The sequence below is a fragment of the Sebastes umbrosus genome, chromosome 5 (genome assembly GCF_015220745.1).
Source record: "Sebastes umbrosus isolate fSebUmb1 chromosome 5, fSebUmb1.pri, whole genome shotgun sequence".
NCBI lineage: Eukaryota > Metazoa > Chordata > Actinopteri > Perciformes > Sebastidae > Sebastes > Sebastes umbrosus.
The window spans coordinates 4,394,809-4,415,899 of NC_051273.1; the positions used below are offsets into that span (position 1 = coordinate 4,394,809).

A 21,091-nucleotide genomic window follows, 5' to 3' on the forward strand; every position below is an offset into this window, starting at 1 on the left:
ATGTGGGGAAAGGCCGTCGGATTGAGGAAAGGAGATCAGGGAGGAAGAGAGAATTCTATAATGCTGAGACAAGACAAAAAAAATTAAACGGCGGCAGTGAGTCAGTTAGTTTCTTCAAAGAGAGGAGGATGAAGATTGTGACTGTAAAGATGGTCTTGCTTTGGTTTAAATCCCTACCTGTCTGACATCACACTATACCATTAGAGATGAATAAACCTTTGCTTTGTCTCTGTCTGAACTTACCAGATTCTTGCGTGTTTCTGGAACGGCACTGACGTCCACCGGCTCCCTCTCGATGGCGTTGACGAAGCGAGCTTCAGGTACAGCGATGGCACAGATGACATGGACCCACCTGGTTATAGAGAGAGATACCAATGACATTGTAAAATCACCTAAAAACTAGTGACCCCATGGCATACCATCACATAGCCCTAATCTGCCAAGAGTTAAAGCCAAAGAAAAGTCCCCTCAGCCAGCTGGTCCTGATGCTCTGTTCAGACAAACTAACATGCCCCGAACAGCATCGGTACCACAACACCAACCCAATCAAATCAAACTAAATTATTACCTAACAAAAGTATTTCATATACGGGAAGGAAACAACTAAAATGCAGAGCAAATTAAAATGTTATCTGACCCTAACAACAGACTTTACATTGCAAATACATAGCATATGATCTGACCACAGTAAAATAAAATCCTAAATGAAGAAAAGCTTAGGTTATGTGCCAGAGGAGCAGAGACTCTGCTCTCAGTGTATCAGGAAAAAGGACTTCACCTCATGCCCCAAATACTACCAGGCTCTGAAAAATGAACATCGTCCCAATAAAATAAAAATGCACCCTGAATTTAATCGTAACCTACATATAGAGTATTTTTAAGCAGAAATCTGAAATCCTAAGGGAATGAGAAGTCAATAAAATTAAAATTATATTTATAATGTTTAATTGTTTACTGGGGAATGACGTTTTAAAATGTCTGAAGAGGTTTTGCACACGTGGAAAAATGGCCACAATAAAACCCAAGCATATGCTACTAACCGGTTGTCTGTGGTCGTCTTCAAAGCTCCTCCCCGCAAGTTACAGAGACAACACTCCTGAAAAACAGAAAGCAAATGAGAATAAAGTTTAGGCAGTGATGGAAATACAGATCTTCTGAGCTCCATACCTTGGCCAATTCAGTCTTTTTCTAGGCAATACCTTGGCTTGGTTTTGCAATACCTGCTGGGGTACATAATCTACTATCCATCCATCTACCTACCTACCTACCTACCTACCTACCTACCTAACTATCTGTCTATAACAATCTTTAGAACAGCAGATTTTAGTAGAAAACATGAAGAAATAGAGGCTGCAGATCCAGTCAACTCTGAGTGTTTGATACTTGGAAGTCCTGGAGAAGATCAAACTGTTTTTCTAGACTTGTGTTTTTTTGTTTTGTATTAGGTAGTGTTGCTACTCACCACAGTCCAGGCTCTTGTTGCACACCTGGAGCACATCCAGGGTTCACTGACAGATTCTGGCTTCACACCGTAACAACCTATAAGAGAGGAAAGATTAATAGCTTCACATACCTTTACTATAACATTTTGCATTTAAAGTTTCCAAAGCACCTTCTAGATGAATTCATTTTCAGTAAGGATGGCCTCCATGGCAATTTGAGCCAAGCTCTACCATTAATATTTATTGAATGCTTCCGTTTTTTTATAATTGCGATGCACTTGACACCAAACCTGCTCGTTAACCATTTTGCTAGTACCTAACTTGCACAACCATCTCGTCACTATCTCCAATTTGAGCTTCTAAATCAAACAGCTTGTACGTTTATGTCACACCTAGACAGGTCTGAATGATTTTTAGTTGAATGTCCACTCCAAAACAATGAGGAGCAAAGAAATGGAGCGCAGAGCTTGTGTTTTTGACAGGAGTTCTTTCTGCTTCACGTCCTCTTATGAACTAGCCTTTTTGAAGGTGCACTCCAGCTTTAGGGCTAATAAGAACCCAGGAGATTTGGTGTTACTGACTGAGCACATGTGCACATGTCCATACTATAACTCATCGGATTGCATGTGCTGCCTGACATCCACATGCACAGACATTTAAAAAAAAAAAAACGCTTTTATTCATTATTATTTTTTTTGTTAAGTCTAAATAAGTGGTGTTACCATTTGGCAATGAGAAGTAGAGCCAAGCACAGAGATCCCAGAGCTCCTTGGCTCATACACAAAGTTAACAAGCTGCCTGTCCTTTCACGCTTTGCTTTGACAGAAGCCATATTCCCTCAAAAGGAGACTTTCTTTGTGAAAAATGGTTAAGCGTGCAAAGCAGAGTAAATAAGAGCCGGGATGGTTTATGGTGTGCTGCCTTCAGAGAGGTCTTTGCGTTGCTTGAGCAGCCTCTTAGCTAGTTTAACCAGAGTCGAGGAGAGTTAAACAAGGAAGCCTCGCTGAGCGCGGCAACAGGGGGACTGAGCAGACAGATTGTTGCACTGCTGTAGTGGAGTCTCATCTTCTGTGCTTCCTATTTTTCCAACACTATTCTCAGGAGTGCGGGGATAAAATAAAGTAAAAAGAGTGGTGAAATGCCCAGTAGAGTCTGTCTGTAGAGCTTGTCAGTCTGTGTATGGGCTTGTAGCCCATAGTGTTATAAATCAAACGCTGCAGTGTGTCCGGAGCTGAAAGTCTCCCAGTTGAACAGAATCAAACATGACTTTTCTACAACAATAAACAGAAAGCACAGAACGTTTCCTAATTTTTAAAATCCACTAAATATTGTTCAGCAAAAGTCTTGCTATTGTAGTTTAATTGTATGTTTGCAGCGGTAGCCATCCTCTTAATAGTTTGATTTTTTAAACTTATTTGATTGATTAATAAATAAATTTAAAAAAGAATTGACAGCAAAATGTGAAAATGCAGATTTCAACCAACTTCTAACAGCCTTTAAAACCTGAGGCTGCTCTCAGTGACTGTACTCACACTTCTTGAGGCCGCTTCAGTGTAAAACCTGTAATCAAATTGTCTTTTCTAGAAAGCTTTCTGCAACTGCAAGAGTGTTGACTTTTCATTAACAGCACATCTGTTCTGCTTAGGTTTATTTTTGTACTGCTCATCCAAAAAAAAATATTTCGATATGCATGGGAAAGCCTTTTTAACTGCTACAGCTGCTCCCAGGTGTTATTACTCCAACGCAAACCAGGCTGAACACATTACATTTGGTCCCAATGTTCATACTCAAATACAGCCAGCATCCTTTCTTGCTGTTTTGAGGGTTTTATACTTACTGGCATGAGCCTGCATGTGGCAAGATGTACAGCAGAGCAGAGGACTGGTTCCATCCTCTCCAATGTGATAGTTGGTGGGTGGAGGCTCGGTGTTGCCGGCACCAACGCTGAAGCACATCTCTGGGACCAGGGGACGAGTCAGACGGGGTGGGGAGGCACGCTGGGTGTCGACAAAAGAATCTTTGTGTGGCTGGAAAGGCCAGAGGGAAGACGATAATACCGTTAGTGGATTGGACTCATGTTGATTACTTGTCAGCCGTCACAATGGTTGGGAAGAATGGAGAGAGGATGGAGTTCAAAAACATTCCTTTTTTGCTTTTATGGCCTGTAATTGTTGTAATTTGTAGTTCTGAGAGCTAACAATACCGTTACAGTACAGTTCTATTTCACAACCGAAAACACTACAACAGAATAAAGCTCATTTGAGTATAAAAGAAAACAAACATTCTGTGGGTCCATAAAATCCGTTTCCCATTCATTGACTACGGAGCAGCTCCAGACTTTATACCCTATGACATCACAAGTTTGAGACTTGGCTTACGACTACGGCTTTGAGAGAGAGCAGCTCATGTTCACAAATGTTGATTGAACTTTACTAGAACATGGAAATAACATATTGAAATTCTTCCAAACCGTCATCAAAGAACTAGCAGCGACGGGCCGACCGATACGTCGCCTCACGTCGCCTTTGTTTCTGCCAAAAAGCTGCATTCGGGCACACCGCAAAGACTACAGCCAACAACCAACTACCCCGTATGTTCTGCGCCTGCGTGAGAGGAAATAACTCTCTGTACCAACATGTAGCGGTAGTCTGTATTTGTCATTCAAAAAGGGAAACCGGAAGACCGAGGACTGCGGATATACAAGCCATTGTTATGAAGTGTACATGAAACAAAGCGGCCCGTTTTCACACCACCCTCACTAGCCACTTAGTTTCATTCCAGTTGACCATGTCATAGTGAAAATATCCGTGTATTTGAATGATCAGATGAGGTGAGGTTGATAAAGGAGAAGTCTTCTGTGTTTTTCCTCTTGACTTTACTTGTTTGCTTGCTTTCCTCATTTTCGTTTCTCGTGCACTGATTCGTTTGAGCTGAACAGCCATTCAGAGTGATTTCTCTAACCGACGGGCCCTGCCGCCGATTGAAACATGCTGAATCGACCAAAAAGCCTTTGACACGGGCAGACTACAATCGACAGTGCACACCGCAAAAACTAGGCCGACAGACGCTCCGTCGGCTTGGTGCGTCAGAACCTTTACACCTAAACTTTTGCTACTAAAACTGCTGACGGACCAACATCACTAATAATGCTGTTAACCTGCTGAACTGTTACACCTGATTTTCACTACCATTACTCCTTCACAGACACATATGTGCTTCAGTTGCAGTGTGTGGCTGTACCTTTGTGTAGGGACAGAAGAGTAAACAGATAGCACAGTGTGGTGGGATTGCTGCCACTGCAATATTGAAGGCCTTCTCTGCCAGGAAGTTGGGCGAGTGATTCTGCCACAGGTGCTCCTGTTTCTTCATGTCGCTGTCCAGCGGCATGGGGGAGGACAGCTCTGTGGGTAAAAAAAATGAAATGTGTTAATGATGTGCTGCTCCAAAAGAAGACATCCACAATATGAAGTGACCTAAAGGAGATGTTGGAAGAGTCATTATTGGTAATGATCTTATTTTTCTCTGAAGTGCATGTGAAGCATTTTTGGAAAAGCACAAGGATGTTTTTAAGAAGAAAGTCCTCGCCAAGAGACACAAATAGCACATTGTGTTCCAGACAATAACAACACCACTTCTGATATAATTGGCTGATGAACACAAATAGTACAGGCATCAACAACTCGCTGTTGTGGCTCTGGAATCAATTTTGCAGTGAAGCCCCCTGAAGCTACTGAGCCAGACTGTTTGTTAAACCTGAACAGAAGGCAGGAAGAGCTCTTCACAAGCTTGCCATTTAACTCCCTCTTTTCTCCCTTCATCAGCCCTCTCTTTCTCCTTGTTCCTCATCCACCCTTCTGAAGGACATGCCCCGAGCCGGGTCCCCCGCTGCCGATGTAAAGTGACTTTGAAAGCAGGTAATTGGGAGTCATGATCCCCGGATCAATAAGTGTCAGTCAGAAAATGAAAAGAAAAAGACGGAAGGGAGGGGAGGGGGAAAAAAGGCCTTGCAGTCTTGATTTCATTATCCCCACAGGGAGCTTTAGTCCAGTTTGTTTTTCTTTCTCTGGATCAATAATCAAAACAAAAATGGTGTCTTGTTCATTTTAAGTGTGGTGATGGAGAGGACAATGAGAGGAATGAATAATGAGGGGGACAGCAGGAACAAGAGGATAGATGGCGATAGATGAATAATGGGCAGTGTCGGGTTTCAACTGATATGGTCATGTCTTTGGTAAATTTGTGTGAATAATCTCCATCTTTGAATGCAACCGTTTTCATGGGAGTTATTATACTGTTATAATTCACTTATCAAGGAGAAATTAAACAGCACCTGACATGCAGATATTTAAAATTCTTGTAAGTGGGTTATCAACTCATTAAAGAAGGATGACTCCCCTTTAAACTTTTCCGCTATTACATTCCCATAGAAATGCAGCCGATTATAAAATAAGAATATATTTACAATGAAATAAACTCATGGTAAAATAACTGTGCAATGACAGACACGCACCTTTGTCGCTGGCCAGGTCTTGTTTGAGGATGGACAGAGGGGAGCGCTTGGGTGGCTTGCTGAGGGGGTGACGGCGACTCTTTTTTACCTCTGTTGGCATCTTCACCTTGGAGTAGCATGCCTGAAAAAACACAAGATTGCTTTATATGAACTTATTTTTACATTTAAGTGTTTTCAAACTGGCAATATACAGCAGCAAATAAATAAGATATTGTCAATATATTATATTAATTTTGTAAATTTGTTGTTTTGCTGTAGGCAAATAATTCATTTAAATGTTAAATTAGTACAGCTGTAATGTTCTTGTGTTTTTTTCTACATGTAGACTAATTTGTTATGCAACATAACATCATACATCAGATTTTTTTTGTGGATTTAATGCATATTTTGCTGTGCTATTAATTTACCTGCAACTGTGGCAGAAATTTTGATTTGTGCAGTAAAATACAACTGTGGCTAGAGATTAATAAAGGTCTGCTGCCCTGTTAGACACTATAACTTGTTACAACTCAAAAGACAAATCTAATTAACTTAAAGGTGAACAATCTAACCTGGGTCGCACTCACATCCAGCTTGTTGTCTGCGGGGATGTCACTCTGTCTTGGAGTGAGAAGGTTCCCCGCCTCTGGATGACTTAACATGGCGTTCTTTGAAGTCTTGATGCTGGATGTAGCAAACTGCTGAAATACTTCCTCAAACCCAGTGATGCTGTTGATATTTGACATCTTCTTTGGCTTTTTCGGCTTCTTTTTCTCTGTGTCCTCTGTCAGGATCTGTGGTTTGGCCTCGGGTTCTTGTACTGCCAAAGAGAAAAGAAAAACTTCAGGAGGGTCGTGATGGCTGTCGTGGCGGCAAACAGAAAACCTGTTGTGTCTAGGTAGGGTGAGATGAATAGCAATTAAATACGCCAAAGGATTATTTATCGTTTGCAAGAGCCTCCATGTACGGCCGGGGAAGACGCACAAGACTGAATAGAAATTGGTTACATTGCAGCTTATACTTGAATGTGATTGTTTGTTACAAACAGGTGCATTGTCATCAACAAGGTCAGAACACAAACTACAGCACTCCTGGTCCAGGATGCTGTTTCTCATAACACTCTCTCTCCTCCTCGCTCTAGGCGAGCAAGGCCGCTCTCTGCTCCCCCGCCTTTACGTGCCCCAGTCTTTACCATCTGACAACAGTTGTCATGCACTTCATATGCAAATTGGATACTTTACACAGACATACAGGTCTAATTGCCACAGACACACGGAGAGAGAAGCCTAATACTTCTCCAGGCTTTCATCCTTACCCGATACCATTACAGTTTCACTACAGTCACTCTATGTTATACTTCATTATGTTTTGACAGCTACAAGCACATGAGCATTTAAAATAACAATTCCCATAACAGTAGTGATTGCTCATTAAAAGAACTTTGAGGAAGTTGAAAAGATGATATACAGCATGAGGTACTGGGATCGTTAATGGAGTGAAGACTGAACTGAGACATGGGCTTCGTCCAAAATCACATACTATGCACTACATACCCAATATCGTTGAACATACTTTTGTGAGAATAAACAGCACTATGTATCTTTTCGTACACACTGAGCTGTAATTTACATCGTCACTTCATGAGAGCCTCCTTGCCGGTTGGAGACTTGTAACCATGACAACCTGTGCCAACTTCGTGACTCATATGTCAGTTTGTGAGACTCAAAGTCTGAACTAATTTAAAAAACATATACACCTAGCAAAGGGAAATTTTGTACTTACACTTCAATTGAAGCGTTATTGATGTAACAGAGCTGTATATCAACGTCTATTATGAACGTTGTCGTCGTAGTGTCCAGTGTTGCATACTCTAATATTTCACCGCAAATAGTATGTGATTTGTGTACTATTGGTTTCTTACTAAGATTTCGGACTTACTAAAAAATCTCACATACTGTTTTAGCGTACTAAATACCATGTTAGTATGGAATTTCACACGCAACCATGAGCAGGTTTGAATTTGGAGGGTTCTATGTTGAATGTTTGAGCCGAGTTATCCATATGTCGTGCTGCAAAAAGTTCAAGAGAATGTGCAGAAACACATCTAATTCAAAATAAAGTAACCATGTTGGTTTTGATCATGTCCTGGAATAAAACCTCTTATCTTCCCGTTTTGTGTGTTTACACAAACAAACTGCGATCTCTTACTGCTCATATCGTCCTCACCCTCTACAGCTGGAGCCTCTGCTGCTTTAGCAGCGGCCTCGGCAGCCTCCTGCTCTTCACGCTCCAGGGCCTCCAGGGTCAGCATTGCCTCTTTGGCTAGGCGCTCCTCTCTCTCCTGCCTCCGCTGGGCCTCACGCTCTTCCACCTGACGCTGGTACTCGGCAGCATTCAGCTCAATGCCTTCCTCCGCCAGCACCTTCACCTCCTCCAGCTTTAGACGACGGACCTGCTTCATCTTCTGCATGGCCCTGGGGTGGTGCACAAAGACCGGTCAATTATTAAATTCATGTAATGTATATAAAATGTATCCATTTTAGAGCAAAAGAAGCTATAAATATGTCGAGAAACTGAACACCTTTCAAATGCTTTCAAATTTGCAGATTTGTATCTGCATATCCATGTGCAACATGTGCATCAAAACCTCCAAATTGAAGGGAAACTTTGCCGATTTTCAACAAGCTGTGTATCATTACAATGTGGGTAGTATATGCAAATGAACAATGTTTGCCTTCCCTCAATGTTGCCAGCACCCAAAGCTCCCTGCTCATTCGCCATTTGGCTCTAAGGCTGTTGTTCGAACTACAGTATGTAATATGTTGTATGCCCACATTTCCTTGTCGAACAACAGCCCTAGGGCCAGCAAAAGCCTGCTGGATGACGCAACCTTTGCTGGCAAATGAGCGGGGAGCTTTGGGTGCTGGCAACATGGAGGGAAGTTAAACACTCTAATGATACAAAGCTGGTTAAAAATCGGCAAAGTTTCCATTTAAGGCAATTCATGCACTTTGACCTCTCACCTTCGCAGGACATTTGCTCGGTGGCTTACACGATGCTCCCTCCAGCGCTCTAGTTCGGGGCTGTTGAGCACAGTGGCCCTGAGGTGATCCAACACTGTGATGTCTTTGCCCTGCTTCCACATATCGTAGCGACCTGGCTGCAGGCAGCGCACAAACACGTCCATGGAGATCTTCACCATGTCTTTACGACAGGTACACTGGAGGAAAACAAACAAAGAAGGAAGAGATGACTGTATGTAAAGAGTAGAGGTAGGGCATGAAGCAAACTCTATGTTCCACCATAAACAAACAAGCCTACTCCTCCACAGTGGTAGAATACTTCACGTGTGTCTATATATGGAGCAGGTGCTACAGATGACACTTTTACTGATGAAGAATCCCCAAAGAAAAGAATGGAAGAGGATGGTAAAGAATCACGTCACAGCCGAAATCACACTTTATAGAGAGATGGTTCTTGAACAATAATTTTATGTATTTACACAAAAAATGTGTAGCGTTTTATAATTAATACATAATTAGATTAATATTTATGACAAGTTTGTTATGCCAAGAGCGTGTCTTTATTCTTCCCGCTGAAGAGGTTTTACTGTTTGCAATGAACAAAGTGAACAATATTAGTATGCTCCAATTCTTGAAATATCATGTATGCAAATCACATTAATTATAAATCATCCAACATAATTTGATTTCACCCTAATAACATCTGCAATATGGAGAGATACAATAGCAAAGCTACCTTTATGCAGCCTGTGTATAGGATTGACAACTGTATTTACTAATGATAGTGCTTTTTGAATGATATTGTACATATTACAGCAGTGTGGAGTGAGAAGAGCCCCGTGTGTGAACAAGTCAATAGAATTAGAATTGTTAGCTAATCCGAGCCTAGCACAACACCTGTACCCATAAAGACAAGACTTGAAGGAATGTGGTATTGTGTACATGGTAAATGTGGCAATGTGCAAATAGTTCAGAGGTAAATGAGACTAATAGCTGCATCCTATAACCCCTCACATCTCTAAGTGCCTCCATAAGCCCTCACAATTATGCGTCAATGAATCATTTTGCTGTCTAGAGAAGGGAGGAGCTGTAAAATGAAACCACAGTTCTGAATATAATGGCAGGTACAGCAGAGAGAAGTTTGGGAAATGAAGGAAACAAAAGGAGGGAGATGAAACAAACAAAGATGGGGGAGGAGAGAGAGAGAGTGAGATAAAGTGATATTTTCTTTTGTGCCTTGCTTGCTGCGTTACATTCTGGCCCTATTATTTCATGAGCTGAACTGAGAGCCTTATGTTCAATTACTGGAAACACAGCGGCTCACCCTCCCCAGCAAAACAATACCCAGCCTACATCTCATCTAGTCGCCACTTGACAGACGGAAACATTAAAATATGGTGTCAGGTTGAGGGTGTTGGAGCGGAAAGTGGGAGAGCAGAGGGGGGCAAGTGAGCATGGCTACAGCTGATTGTTACCATCATGAAACCTTTACTGAAAACAGCAACATGCCAGGAAACTACAAACACAAAAGAACACAAGACAAATATCGTTCTTACACTGATTGTACCCGGAAAATGTGCTATTTCCATTTGTAAAAAGGATATAAAGGCTCATTTTATCTTTATGAATCTATTAAGAGGTTATGGAGATTGTTGCCATCCTCAAGGGCCAGGGCGAGTTACACTTTATTATCATATAAAAACTTAATTAGAGGAGGGAAACAGATTTGGAGATGCACAAGATCTGGGAAAACAAAAACTCGCCCTGAGGCAGGCAGTCAATGAGCCCTGAAGTATACTTGGGCTACTAATGAAGCTAAATTGTTGGAGCCGCAGAAGGCCTACAGCCGGGGGACTTTCTATGGATTAGTGGACACAGTAGATGTGCCAAGTACTAATGACAAAACAGGGTTTTACTCTGACCTGTCTGACCCGACCCACAGTGGCTGGGAAAATCTGATTATCCCAAATTCTTTATGCTTGCTTTGATCACATCACCGATGAGGACAGAAATAACCAGAATAAGATGCAAAATGCAGAAAATACTGCACAGCAGGGATGTATATCATCCAGCTGCTCATGCTGTTAAAACTGACTGTGAAATGGGACAGAAACGTATCTGATACCTTATTTGCTTGTGTTTGTCTAAAAAATTGCTTGTTGTGAAAAAAAATGCTAACCAATAGTGATAAGCCCAACCCACAACCCACGGGTCGGGCGGGTAGAAGGTGTGCACCAGCCAACCTTCTACCTTCTCTTCCCCTCTCTCTGTCACTCTGTCTCTTAAACACACACACACACTCAGTCTTTGTCTCTGTCCTTGCTTCAGTCCTCAGTTCTCCTGACAACTGTGTAGAGCTGCACCGATTAATCGAGTAACCGATTAGTTGTCAACTATTAAATTAGCGCCGACTATTTTGATAATCGATTAATCGGTTTTATCGGTAATTTTTTTAGGAAAACAAAGTCAGAGTTCTCTGATTCCTGCTTCTTAAATGTGATTATTTTCTGGTTTCTTTACTCCTCTATGACAGTAAACTGAATATCTTTGAGTTGTGGAACAAACAAAACATTAGAGGACGTCATCTTGGGTTTTGGGAAACGCTTATTGACATTTTTCACCATTTTATAGACCAAACAACTAATCGAGAAAAATAATCGACAGATTAATCGAAAATGACAATAATCTTTAGTTGCAGCCCTACAATTGTGCAACTATAATGCATAAAGGTGGCGGTTTGCGGGTCAGGTTTGGATGGTTGATTAACACGTTTCTTTGCGGGTTGGGCAGAGCGGATTGGGTCGGGTGAGTTTGAGTATTAAAATACCTGTGCATCACTACTGAGCAAGTTTAAATAATGACTAAATTGCTCTAATGTTTCTCACCTTCCCACTTATTTCTTTCTCTTCTTTATCTCCTAATATACACCCCCATTCAACAACAGCTGCTTAATATGCTGAAAAGAAAGGGGGAGATTTAAGCAATGTAGGAATGTTAAATAGTAAGTAGTATATGGCTTTCACAACTGAAGACTGTTACTGTGTGCATAACAAACAGTATATAAAGCACAGTATTGTTGCATCTGTGGAGTTTATGTTTATGTTGCACCAAGTTTTATGTTGTAAATGTCAGCAATATTTCTACTGTGATGAAACAGTGCCCACTAATCTCACTGTGTGGCCAGAAGTCTCTGTCCTTCATTACAATATTGCTGCCATCTAATGGCAGTGCGTGGTGGCTGGGTAGACTGGGTATTAAATAGCTTGCCTTGAAACTGAAGCGGCAAATAAAAAAAATAGTCTGCTGGAAAAAATATTGAACATTTGAGCATTTTTCTGTGGACACAACTTGTCCTTGGCTCCATGCAGTGTTTGCTAAAAGTACAACTATAGTCTTTTATCTGTTTAATAATGCAGTAAGCCTAAAGGATGCATCTTGTTTATTGATTATCATGGACATAGGTTGCACATAAATAAAGTCTAATAAAAATTCAACATGTCCAATCACAGCATGTCTGGGTTCGCCAAAACAAGTCTGCAAACGAATATAAAAAAGACAGAGTGAGACCTCTGCGATTCACTTTCGGGATGAAAAAGTGATGCGATTTAGTCGGGGAACTGGGAGGATGATTTCTGCTCCTCTCCCAGACAGAAAAATCACAGCGGATGCCTGAAGGAACAGCAGCAAAGTGTGACTGAGCACCAAACGAATGGAGAGAGGCTTTCATTGAGAATACTACAGACCCGGAACACAGCAACATAATGGTGCAGCAGACATAACTATTTTAGGAAATAATCTGTAAGGTATTCTTTTGCCGTCTTCAGTCGGCTCATTGCTGAGCTGTTTTCCAACAAACTTGCCAAAAACAAATACATGTACAGTATGTAACTCAGTGTGACTGTTAATGGAGTGGCTTTCTTCTTGTTTTCTGTGGCAAGTTATTTTCCTGTTACCGTTTACCGACAATTTTTTGGCATCTATTGTGAACATGATTTTATGTGGACGGATATTGTAATGATGCATGGTACATAATTTTTTGATTTGGTATAAACTGATCTCTACAATAGTCAATTTGAGTCAATAGCCCAGTCTCTTTGAAGTAATCTTGAGTGTTGAGCCCCTGAATTACTTAAAAAAAGAAAATGGCTAATACCTAATGCATATTCAGGAAGGTTGAGGAGAAGGTTAATTAAGACTGCAATGTCTGAAATAATAGAAGTATAAGTAGATGCCCACACAGCACGCAGGGAGTGCTGACAGTAGGGCCTGCTTTGACTGCAGGTGTGTGTTTTCGCTTGGTAAGTCAGACAGATGGGTCAGCAGTTGGGGAGCTTGTATTTAAGAAGACTGAGACATGAAGCACGCCCAAGCGCACTCTCTCCGTCTCTTTGTCGTGTGCTGGCAGCCCCCGAACGGTGACAAATTCGATCCCTAGCCCCATCATTCACTGTCCTGTTTGGTGCTGACAGAATAAGGCTCGGTGGGGAGAGGGCGGGAGAGGGAGGATAGACAGCCAAACGAGTTAACAGATGACTGCTTGAGCTTAAGACAGAGAGAGAAAGATCGGGGGAGTTAGAAAGACCAAGAGAGAATGAGAGACTTTATTGTTGCCAGGAAAGTGGCTGGCGTAGGCTAGCTATATATAACTACTGTATGTATAAAACAAATTACTGAAGAAATAACTGCCCACTGAAAAGGCAGTGCAATATTTTAAAGACTCTACATACGAGTACATCACTTAAAGCTAACCTATGTAACTTTTTCTATTTAGCTGTCAGACATGGTACAATTACAGCATAATGGTAAATGCTAAACTGGACTAACAGGTAAACAAGCTTGCATAAGCTACTGCTTGCAAAACCCCCAGGTGTATTGAACTGACCAAAGCGGCATTTCATTGCTTAGAAATTTCACTTTTCCTTCGTAAGAAGAAGAATGGGTTATTTCTTCTTTCGAAAGATGGTCTCACTTTAAGGGCTGAGCTGTACGGGACCGATCTATTTAATTCAATTCTATGTTTATATACTATATACATTATATAAAGAATTTTAATTCCTGTTTAACTTTAAAAATTCTTTTATTTTATTTATTATTTTTATAATAAATAATACACTTCATTTTTATATCTATGTATTCATTTGTTATATTTTGTTTTACAACGTTAGGAAAGCGATGATTAAGTCAAGCCTGATGTAGCATTACACATAAAAGACTGAGCCCAGTCACGTCCACACAGTGAGGCATACAGCTTATTAATTAAACACTGATATCGGATCGGTACTCGGTATCGACCAATACCCAAAGCCCGGGTAACGCTATTGGTATAGGGAATGAAAAAGCCGAATCGGTGCATCCTTACTTTCAAAGCCTTTAAACAGGTGGTCCAATTTATGTATTCAAGACCTCCGGGTATTTGGAATTAAATATCAAGAAGAACTCCAGTCAATAAATTGACATTTTCAACAGACCAATTCACTCTCTAGATGTGTCTGTAGTAACTGTTCTAAATATACTCTTGAGAACTAAAACTGTGGGCCAAAAATGCCACTTTAAGTTGCTGAGTTGGCAAATGTTGCCGCCTTCAGATAACGAGCACATACAGGGGGGCCACAGCGAGCCAAAAAAACAGATCATTTAGTCTGATTTGTTTTTCACTATTAGTTTTTAGTATGGTGGCCAAGAAAAAGGCTTTGGTTAGTGCCAAAAAAAATCCAAATGGTTCAAGACATTTATATTACTTTAAGGGCCCACTTACTAATGAGGATGAAAAGAAATAAGACAGTAAGTTAGGGAGGGTAAAAATCTCACAGGTCATTGTGCCATTTTTGACGGTGAAAGGGCATCGAGCCTATCTCGTTACTCAATGATTCATGAGTGAGGGAGTCTGAATGGGTTCAAGGTCTTGCTCGAGGACACGCAGTATGACTGCTGTTGGGACTGAATTTAAGCAGCACTGGTTACGGGACAATCTCTGTAACCACTGAGCTACCACACCACCCCAAGAGAATGAAATAGTCTGTCGGAGAGACAAAGAGAAAAGGGTGGACAGGCAGAAAGAGCCTGTCTCATTGGGCCAAGCTGTTCTCCTTCATATTCCTCTGACTGTGTGCGGTGCAGCGCTGACGATTTGTCGACTCGGATTAGCAGTACAGCATGGAACCGCTCTTCTTTATCACACTGAGACAAGTGTAGTGGGGATACTCCCTTGAGCACTGGGCTGGGTGGAAGGAAGACTGCTGGAGCCTGGACTAGTGGTTCTTAAATTACAAGTGGCCACATGGGTAAAGTAGGAAGGCTGAAAATGAGAAAGAGGGAGAAGGGAGGGAGATGTAGTTCTGCAAACTGGCACCTCATAAATCTGACATGCAGCCAAAGAGAGAGAAAGCAGGGAAAATGGACTCACACACGTATATGTGAACACACACACACACACACACACACACACAAGGATAGAGAGGGGGAACTCAACAGGAAAATGAAGTGGAATGTGTAGAAAAGAGACAAGGGGAGGAGGTTCTTCCAGAGGACATTGTAGTTGGGCTCCCGTCTACAACCAACCCATGCCCTGTCAATTTCATGCTCAGCAGCCCACAGGCAAGGAGGCAGCTTGCGTCAATGGAAGGATGCGGGGGTACGGTTAGTGTCGGTAACAGATGGTATGCAGCAGAGAACCAGACGCTGCTTTTATATTTCGATATGATCTATTCCTTCATTCCTTCAGAGAACCAAACAGCCGAAGCAGGAAGGCTGCAAAGTCGCTGCTGAATCACACATCGGATCAAACCTCTTCAAGTGAAGTGTCTACATTTGCCCGCAGGATGTTTGTGTGATGATGACGACGGCATGGTGGAGATTTAGGTGTAGGTTTCCTTATGTTTTTCGTTCACTTCAAGATTTCTAGACCCAAACATGTACAATTTCCAATAATTTCTGAGACTTACTGTTAACCCTTTTCACTCTGCAATAGAAATTGTATTTTTGCTTAATGTGATGTCATTTCTTGCAGTATCTTCAAATTCGCTTTATATCCCTAAAATCTGTACAACCCAAGCTAAAAGGTTATATAAGTCAATAAACCATAATAATTGACAAAAGTATTGAAACTGTGTCATGAATAAAAAAATAAAAATACAAAAATCTAAATGTAAAAACATGAACAAAATATGTCTCAACACTCCATAAGTTATTTGAACTTTGAGATATGATCATTTAAATGAGCAGAACAAGTGCAAAGACCTTTTGATCATTTTGTTACGTTACGTGTGGAACGTAATGACGAAGACCGAAGCCTTAGCTTTCCGCTGCTGCTGTAGCTCTTGTGGTTTTTATTTTAGATTGATTTAAACAGGATCATGCAAACAGCGATTTCCCGTGACGGGTCCGTTTTTAAAGGGTTAATTGTCCAGATTGTACTATGTGAAATTTAGCAGTGTTATCTCTTTTACAGTTACACTGACTTCATCTCATTGCTGCAGGACTGAATATGTGCCCTGTTAGTGTGTCTTGTCTTACCTGGGTAGCCATTTTGCCGTAATCCACCCAGCGCAGGGTGGCAAAGTTTGTGGACTCTGCGCAGTTGAAGCCATGGTTGAAGCCAGCATGGTAGCCATAAGGAAAGGTGATCATAAACTCCCCTTCATTCTGAGTTATCTGTTCATAGAGAGAGACAAAAACAGAAAGATTTACAAATCTTAATCATGCTACAATTCTTAAAAAAAAAAAAATAATAATAAAAAGCTTAATGCATGCACGTGTACAAATTATAATTACAAATGTTATGTGAAACTAATTACAGATGAAGAAAATCCCTGGCTGTAATTAATCCACTGCAGCGCCAAGTCCAATGAAGACAACTATGCATCTCATAAACTAGCTGGCTAAATATAAACTAATTAAGTTTCTCATCAAGGACACTATTAAACTTCTTTTTAATTAGTTTGAGAGACACAACTTGTTTCTCAAGTTTTTGTCCAGTCATTGTAAATATAGTCGTTTCTTGAAATGTTTGACGTTCTTTATTCAACATTTTTTATTTTGTAGAGGTGTTTCTTCAGTGGCAAAGATCATGTGAAAATCTTTTACACAGAAAACATTATTTAACCTTTTTGTTTTGTTTTGTTTAAAGGAACAGTGTGTAGCATTTATGGGGATCTATTGGCAGAAATAGAATATAATACTAATCAATACGTCTTTAGTGTTTAATCACCTGAAAATAAGAATCGTGTTTTCATTACCATAGAAGGAGCCATTTATACAGTATCTACATATGGAGCAGGTCCTCTTCATGGAGCCGGCAGCCATGTTTCTACAGTAGCCCAGAAAGGACAAACCAAACACTGGCTCTACATTGGGCCATTCGTGTTTGCACGTTTTCATGTCAGCCACCGTAGTTCTCCTACATGCTTGTTGCACAGGAGAAGTTTGAGTTGGTTGCAATCTGCAACCTCACCTCTAGATGTCACCAAATTCTACACGCTGTACTTTTAAGTTTTGAACAAGTGATTTTACTTTAAAGAAATTGTAATTAAAAGTAACTTTTAACTGTGTTTACTACCCTGTCTTTATTAAGTGGAAATTTTGCATATCCTCTGAATGTTGTAATTTACTCACTTAGTCCTGTAATACGTGTCTTGAGTGCTGAAATGATCAGTTCTTTATGGATAAGCTACCCCCCTTTTACTTTAATTATTTCTGATGTATTGTTTTTGTATTATTACTTGCAGCTGTGACCCTCAATTTTCTGACAATTAAAGTATTATCTGATCTAATTCTAAAATATATTCTATAAATACTCATGAGTCTCACATCCACTACAATTGCCATTGAGGTTTTAGGAGTTCAGCTACTCAGAAACAACTTTTCTCTAAACTTTTCTGACTCGCGAGCAAAATTAATTCAGCCTAACATGACTGCTGCTCCAAGGGTTGAGTGTCTTCCCGTGAGCTCAGTGTTATTCTGAGAATGTTTGAAAATGTGAGGACAAGTTAAGCACATTCTTTTTTTAATGTGTTGCCCCAAAACTTAAGCCCTATATGTCTGGCTGTGGATCGCAACTTCTTTGTGAAGCCTGGATCCAGGCATTCAACAGACACATCAAGCCAGACAAGGTGACAGGCATGCGGGGAGAAACCGGGGCAGAGGCTCAGAGTGGGAGACAAACTTCCTCAACTAAAGGCAGTGGTTCAGATATCAAACATCCCTTTTTTTCTCTTGCAAGAACGCAAGAAGGTGGTTTTATTTTTACACATGAATCGAGAGAGGTACTGTAGGTGTGTAACGAGTAACATGTTCGCTGTGATAATGACGTCCTGAGGGGGGAGTGAAGAGATCAATGGGGTGAGGGGAACCCTCTGCTGACAGTAGAGAACTTTGTACGCCTGCTCTGTGCAAGTTTTTTATTTTATTTTGCAGTGCACTGTGAAAATTTGTATTTCCTACCGAATAGAACAAAAACAGAAAGAATGCCAATCAATTTCCTATGACAGACACAACCGAAGATCATTACTCATACTGCACCATTAGTGCAGCATGTAGCAGTTGTGACATTTGCGTCAAAGCTGAGTCACTAACTTCCCTTGCGTTGTCATTCAAAGTAAGCCCACCTCTTCTTACACAAGACCCACAAATGTTATCGGACACCAGGCAGTAAGGGATACATAACTTCACTTCCTCCTTCAGACATTGGATATTTCAGTGTCTTAGCCACGTCTCAGAGGATACTTCTTTTATAGTTAGATGATGCTGCTACAGTGCCACCTATTAGCCAAGTGGCACTATATCTCCCTACACATTTCCACCAAAAGTTTGAGGGCCAACTATAGCAAAACTGTATCGAACATCAAGAATCCAAAAACTTTTTACAGCTTGAGTCAGAGATGTTCTGTACCAAATTTGGTGACAATTGCTCAAAATTTGTAGTAGTAGCAAAAAAATCTGATTTGGGCAAAATTCAAAATGTCAGAAAATCTAGTCTACACGCAAATGGGTGTGGCTTATATGGATAGATTTGTCTGGACCCACAAAATCCAGGGAAAAATATTGTTTGGAATTTTGTTTCTGAGACTTACGATTCAAAGGTTACAGGCCAAAATGTAAAGTTCATTGTTCGCCACCATCTGGCCAAAATGCACCACCTCCGACACTGCACTCCCTTAGGTCCTGAGCAATACACCCGCCAAAGTGTGAATAATATGTGAATAACACACAGAAGGACAGACAGAGATTCCTTGCTTTATAGTTAGAGGTGGAGCACCTTGGAAGACGACTGGTTACAGCGCATGCCATATAACCACAACGTCCAGGTTCGATTAATTTGTTGCATATTATACCCTTCTCTCTCTCGCCCCCATTTCTACACTCTCCTCCATCAAATAAAGGTGAAAATGCCCCCCAAAAAATTGCATTTATGTATTGTTAAAGTGAATAGAATTATCCTGTGGGGCCTATGCATTGTGAATTTAAGTTAATGGTAGATTTTAGTCACTTGACATAGATATATTAGAGTCCTGAGACCAGGGAATAATAATAGCTTTCTTCATTGGAGAGTTAAGCTAGACACTTGAGTTAGCAGAGAGATGGGGCAGAACGTTGAATGATGGGTGACGCCGTGTCAACCCATTTTCAAAAAGGTAGGCAAGTGGCTCTACCTTTATGCACGCATCATGACCGTCATTCAATACGGGCTGCAGTAAAGATAAAGAAGTTTCTAACGATAACACAAGAGATTGTCTCCTATACTCAGATCAAAATGTACCGGATTTTCCTCATAAATGTCCTTTTATGTCATGCACCAAGGACCACTCAGCACTCACCCTGTCAAAGGGAATGCCATATTTCTTCAGGATGGAGGGAGATATCAGCGTCATCTTGTGGCGAAGGAAGGCGTCACAGCCTTGGGAGCTGCCAGGGAAGAAGCCTGCAGGAGGTGACAGCAAACACGGGATATTTAACATAGTTCACTGACCATCCAGATAAACCCAAAGTATTTGATAAAACCATGAAAAAACGACATAAATATCAGAAGCTCTATGACAACAAACATTGTGTAGCCATATGTGCAGTATACCTGTCTTTCTTTGCATCATATTCTGTGAATTCCTATACATGGCAACATTCAAAGCACATCTACAAATACATGTTGTAATGCATGACTTGATCACCGGCAAATAGTGTTTGCTTGCTTCAAATCAAATTAAACAACAACGGATCATGGTTATAAAATGTTAGGGGAACTTCTTTGTGGTGTCTATGTGAGGTATCGTGTTGTGACGGCTGGTGAATCTTCAGCAGAAAAATGGGGGATGTTCAGTAATTTCAAGGTTATCAGTAGAGAGCGGACACCGATGCAGCAGTTGGTCCTGAAAGCCTTTAATTATCATAATCATTCCCTGGTCCCACAATCCCCTGATGTTACGATGCCCATCCCTGTGGTAGGTGTTGCAGCAATTACACACTGCGGGCATTATCACTTACTGCTGAACTTTGATCAACGTTTTGCTCCAATAGATTGTTAGAAAAAAAGTGTCATACTCATTCTGCTGTCAAAAGCTATAACGCACCAATAATCTGCTTATAAATTGGTTCCCAATATAGCATTCAAGAGACGACTGTCCACGGTTATTAAATGCATGAATGGGGAAACAATCACTAGTGCTGCTGCTGTACCTCACTCTGATACTGCCGATATCAAGCAAAGGGCCACGAGATAATAATCAGATTCGTACCAGTGGGCAACTCCGGGGTAATGCCAATGCGGAAGTGCCTTAAACTTGCCAGCATGGGCAGCTCCTCTGGTTGCAAAAATAAGTCTGTTTGTATAGAAGTCTATGAGAAAATGACCCTACTACAAAAACCAAGATGACGACGGCCAGAATGCCGAACTTGCGGCTTCAAATCACCAGTCCACAGACCAATGGGTGACTTCATGGTGACTAAGTAAGTATAAAGTCTATGATTTGTACACTACATTTATTTTACCGTGTATGTGGTTATTTTCATATATGTATTGGATTATTTTTAAATGTGTTTTGATTTGTAATGTTCCCAATGTATCTAATGGAAGATATTAGAAAACGGTTTAGTGATAGGATGCTGCTTTAAGAGAGTGTTTTGGCAGTTTTGGAAGAGGGCTTAGTTGG

At 40.9% G+C, this 21,091-nt stretch overlaps 1 protein-coding gene across 2 annotated transcripts in view; it reads right to left on the bottom strand.

Annotated features, from left to right (window-relative positions):
* kdm4b (lysine (K)-specific demethylase 4B) overlaps positions 1 to 21,091 on the bottom strand; it is a 58,109-nt gene that overhangs the window by 12,920 nt on the left and 24,098 nt on the right. The window contains exons 7-17 of one of the 2 annotated variants that reach the window (XM_037769892.1): positions 19,766 to 19,869; positions 16,467 to 16,604; positions 8,955 to 9,151; positions 8,158 to 8,405; positions 6,519 to 6,751; positions 5,953 to 6,073; positions 4,683 to 4,843; positions 3,280 to 3,469; positions 1,463 to 1,539; positions 1,041 to 1,096; positions 244 to 352 (exon numbers count right to left, since the gene is read on the bottom strand). In XM_037769892.1, coding sequence (XP_037625820.1) covers positions 244 to 352; positions 1,041 to 1,096; positions 1,463 to 1,539; positions 3,280 to 3,469; positions 4,683 to 4,843; positions 5,953 to 6,073; positions 6,519 to 6,751; positions 8,158 to 8,405; positions 8,955 to 9,151; positions 16,467 to 16,604; positions 19,766 to 19,869 — 1,634 coding nt within the window. Of the gene's footprint in view, positions 1 to 243; positions 353 to 1,040; positions 1,097 to 1,462; positions 1,540 to 3,279; positions 3,470 to 4,682; positions 4,844 to 5,952; positions 6,074 to 6,503; positions 6,752 to 8,157; positions 8,406 to 8,954; positions 9,152 to 16,466; positions 16,605 to 19,765; positions 19,870 to 21,091 lie in introns of both variants that reach the window. The other variant, XM_037769891.1, reaches the window with a different exon arrangement.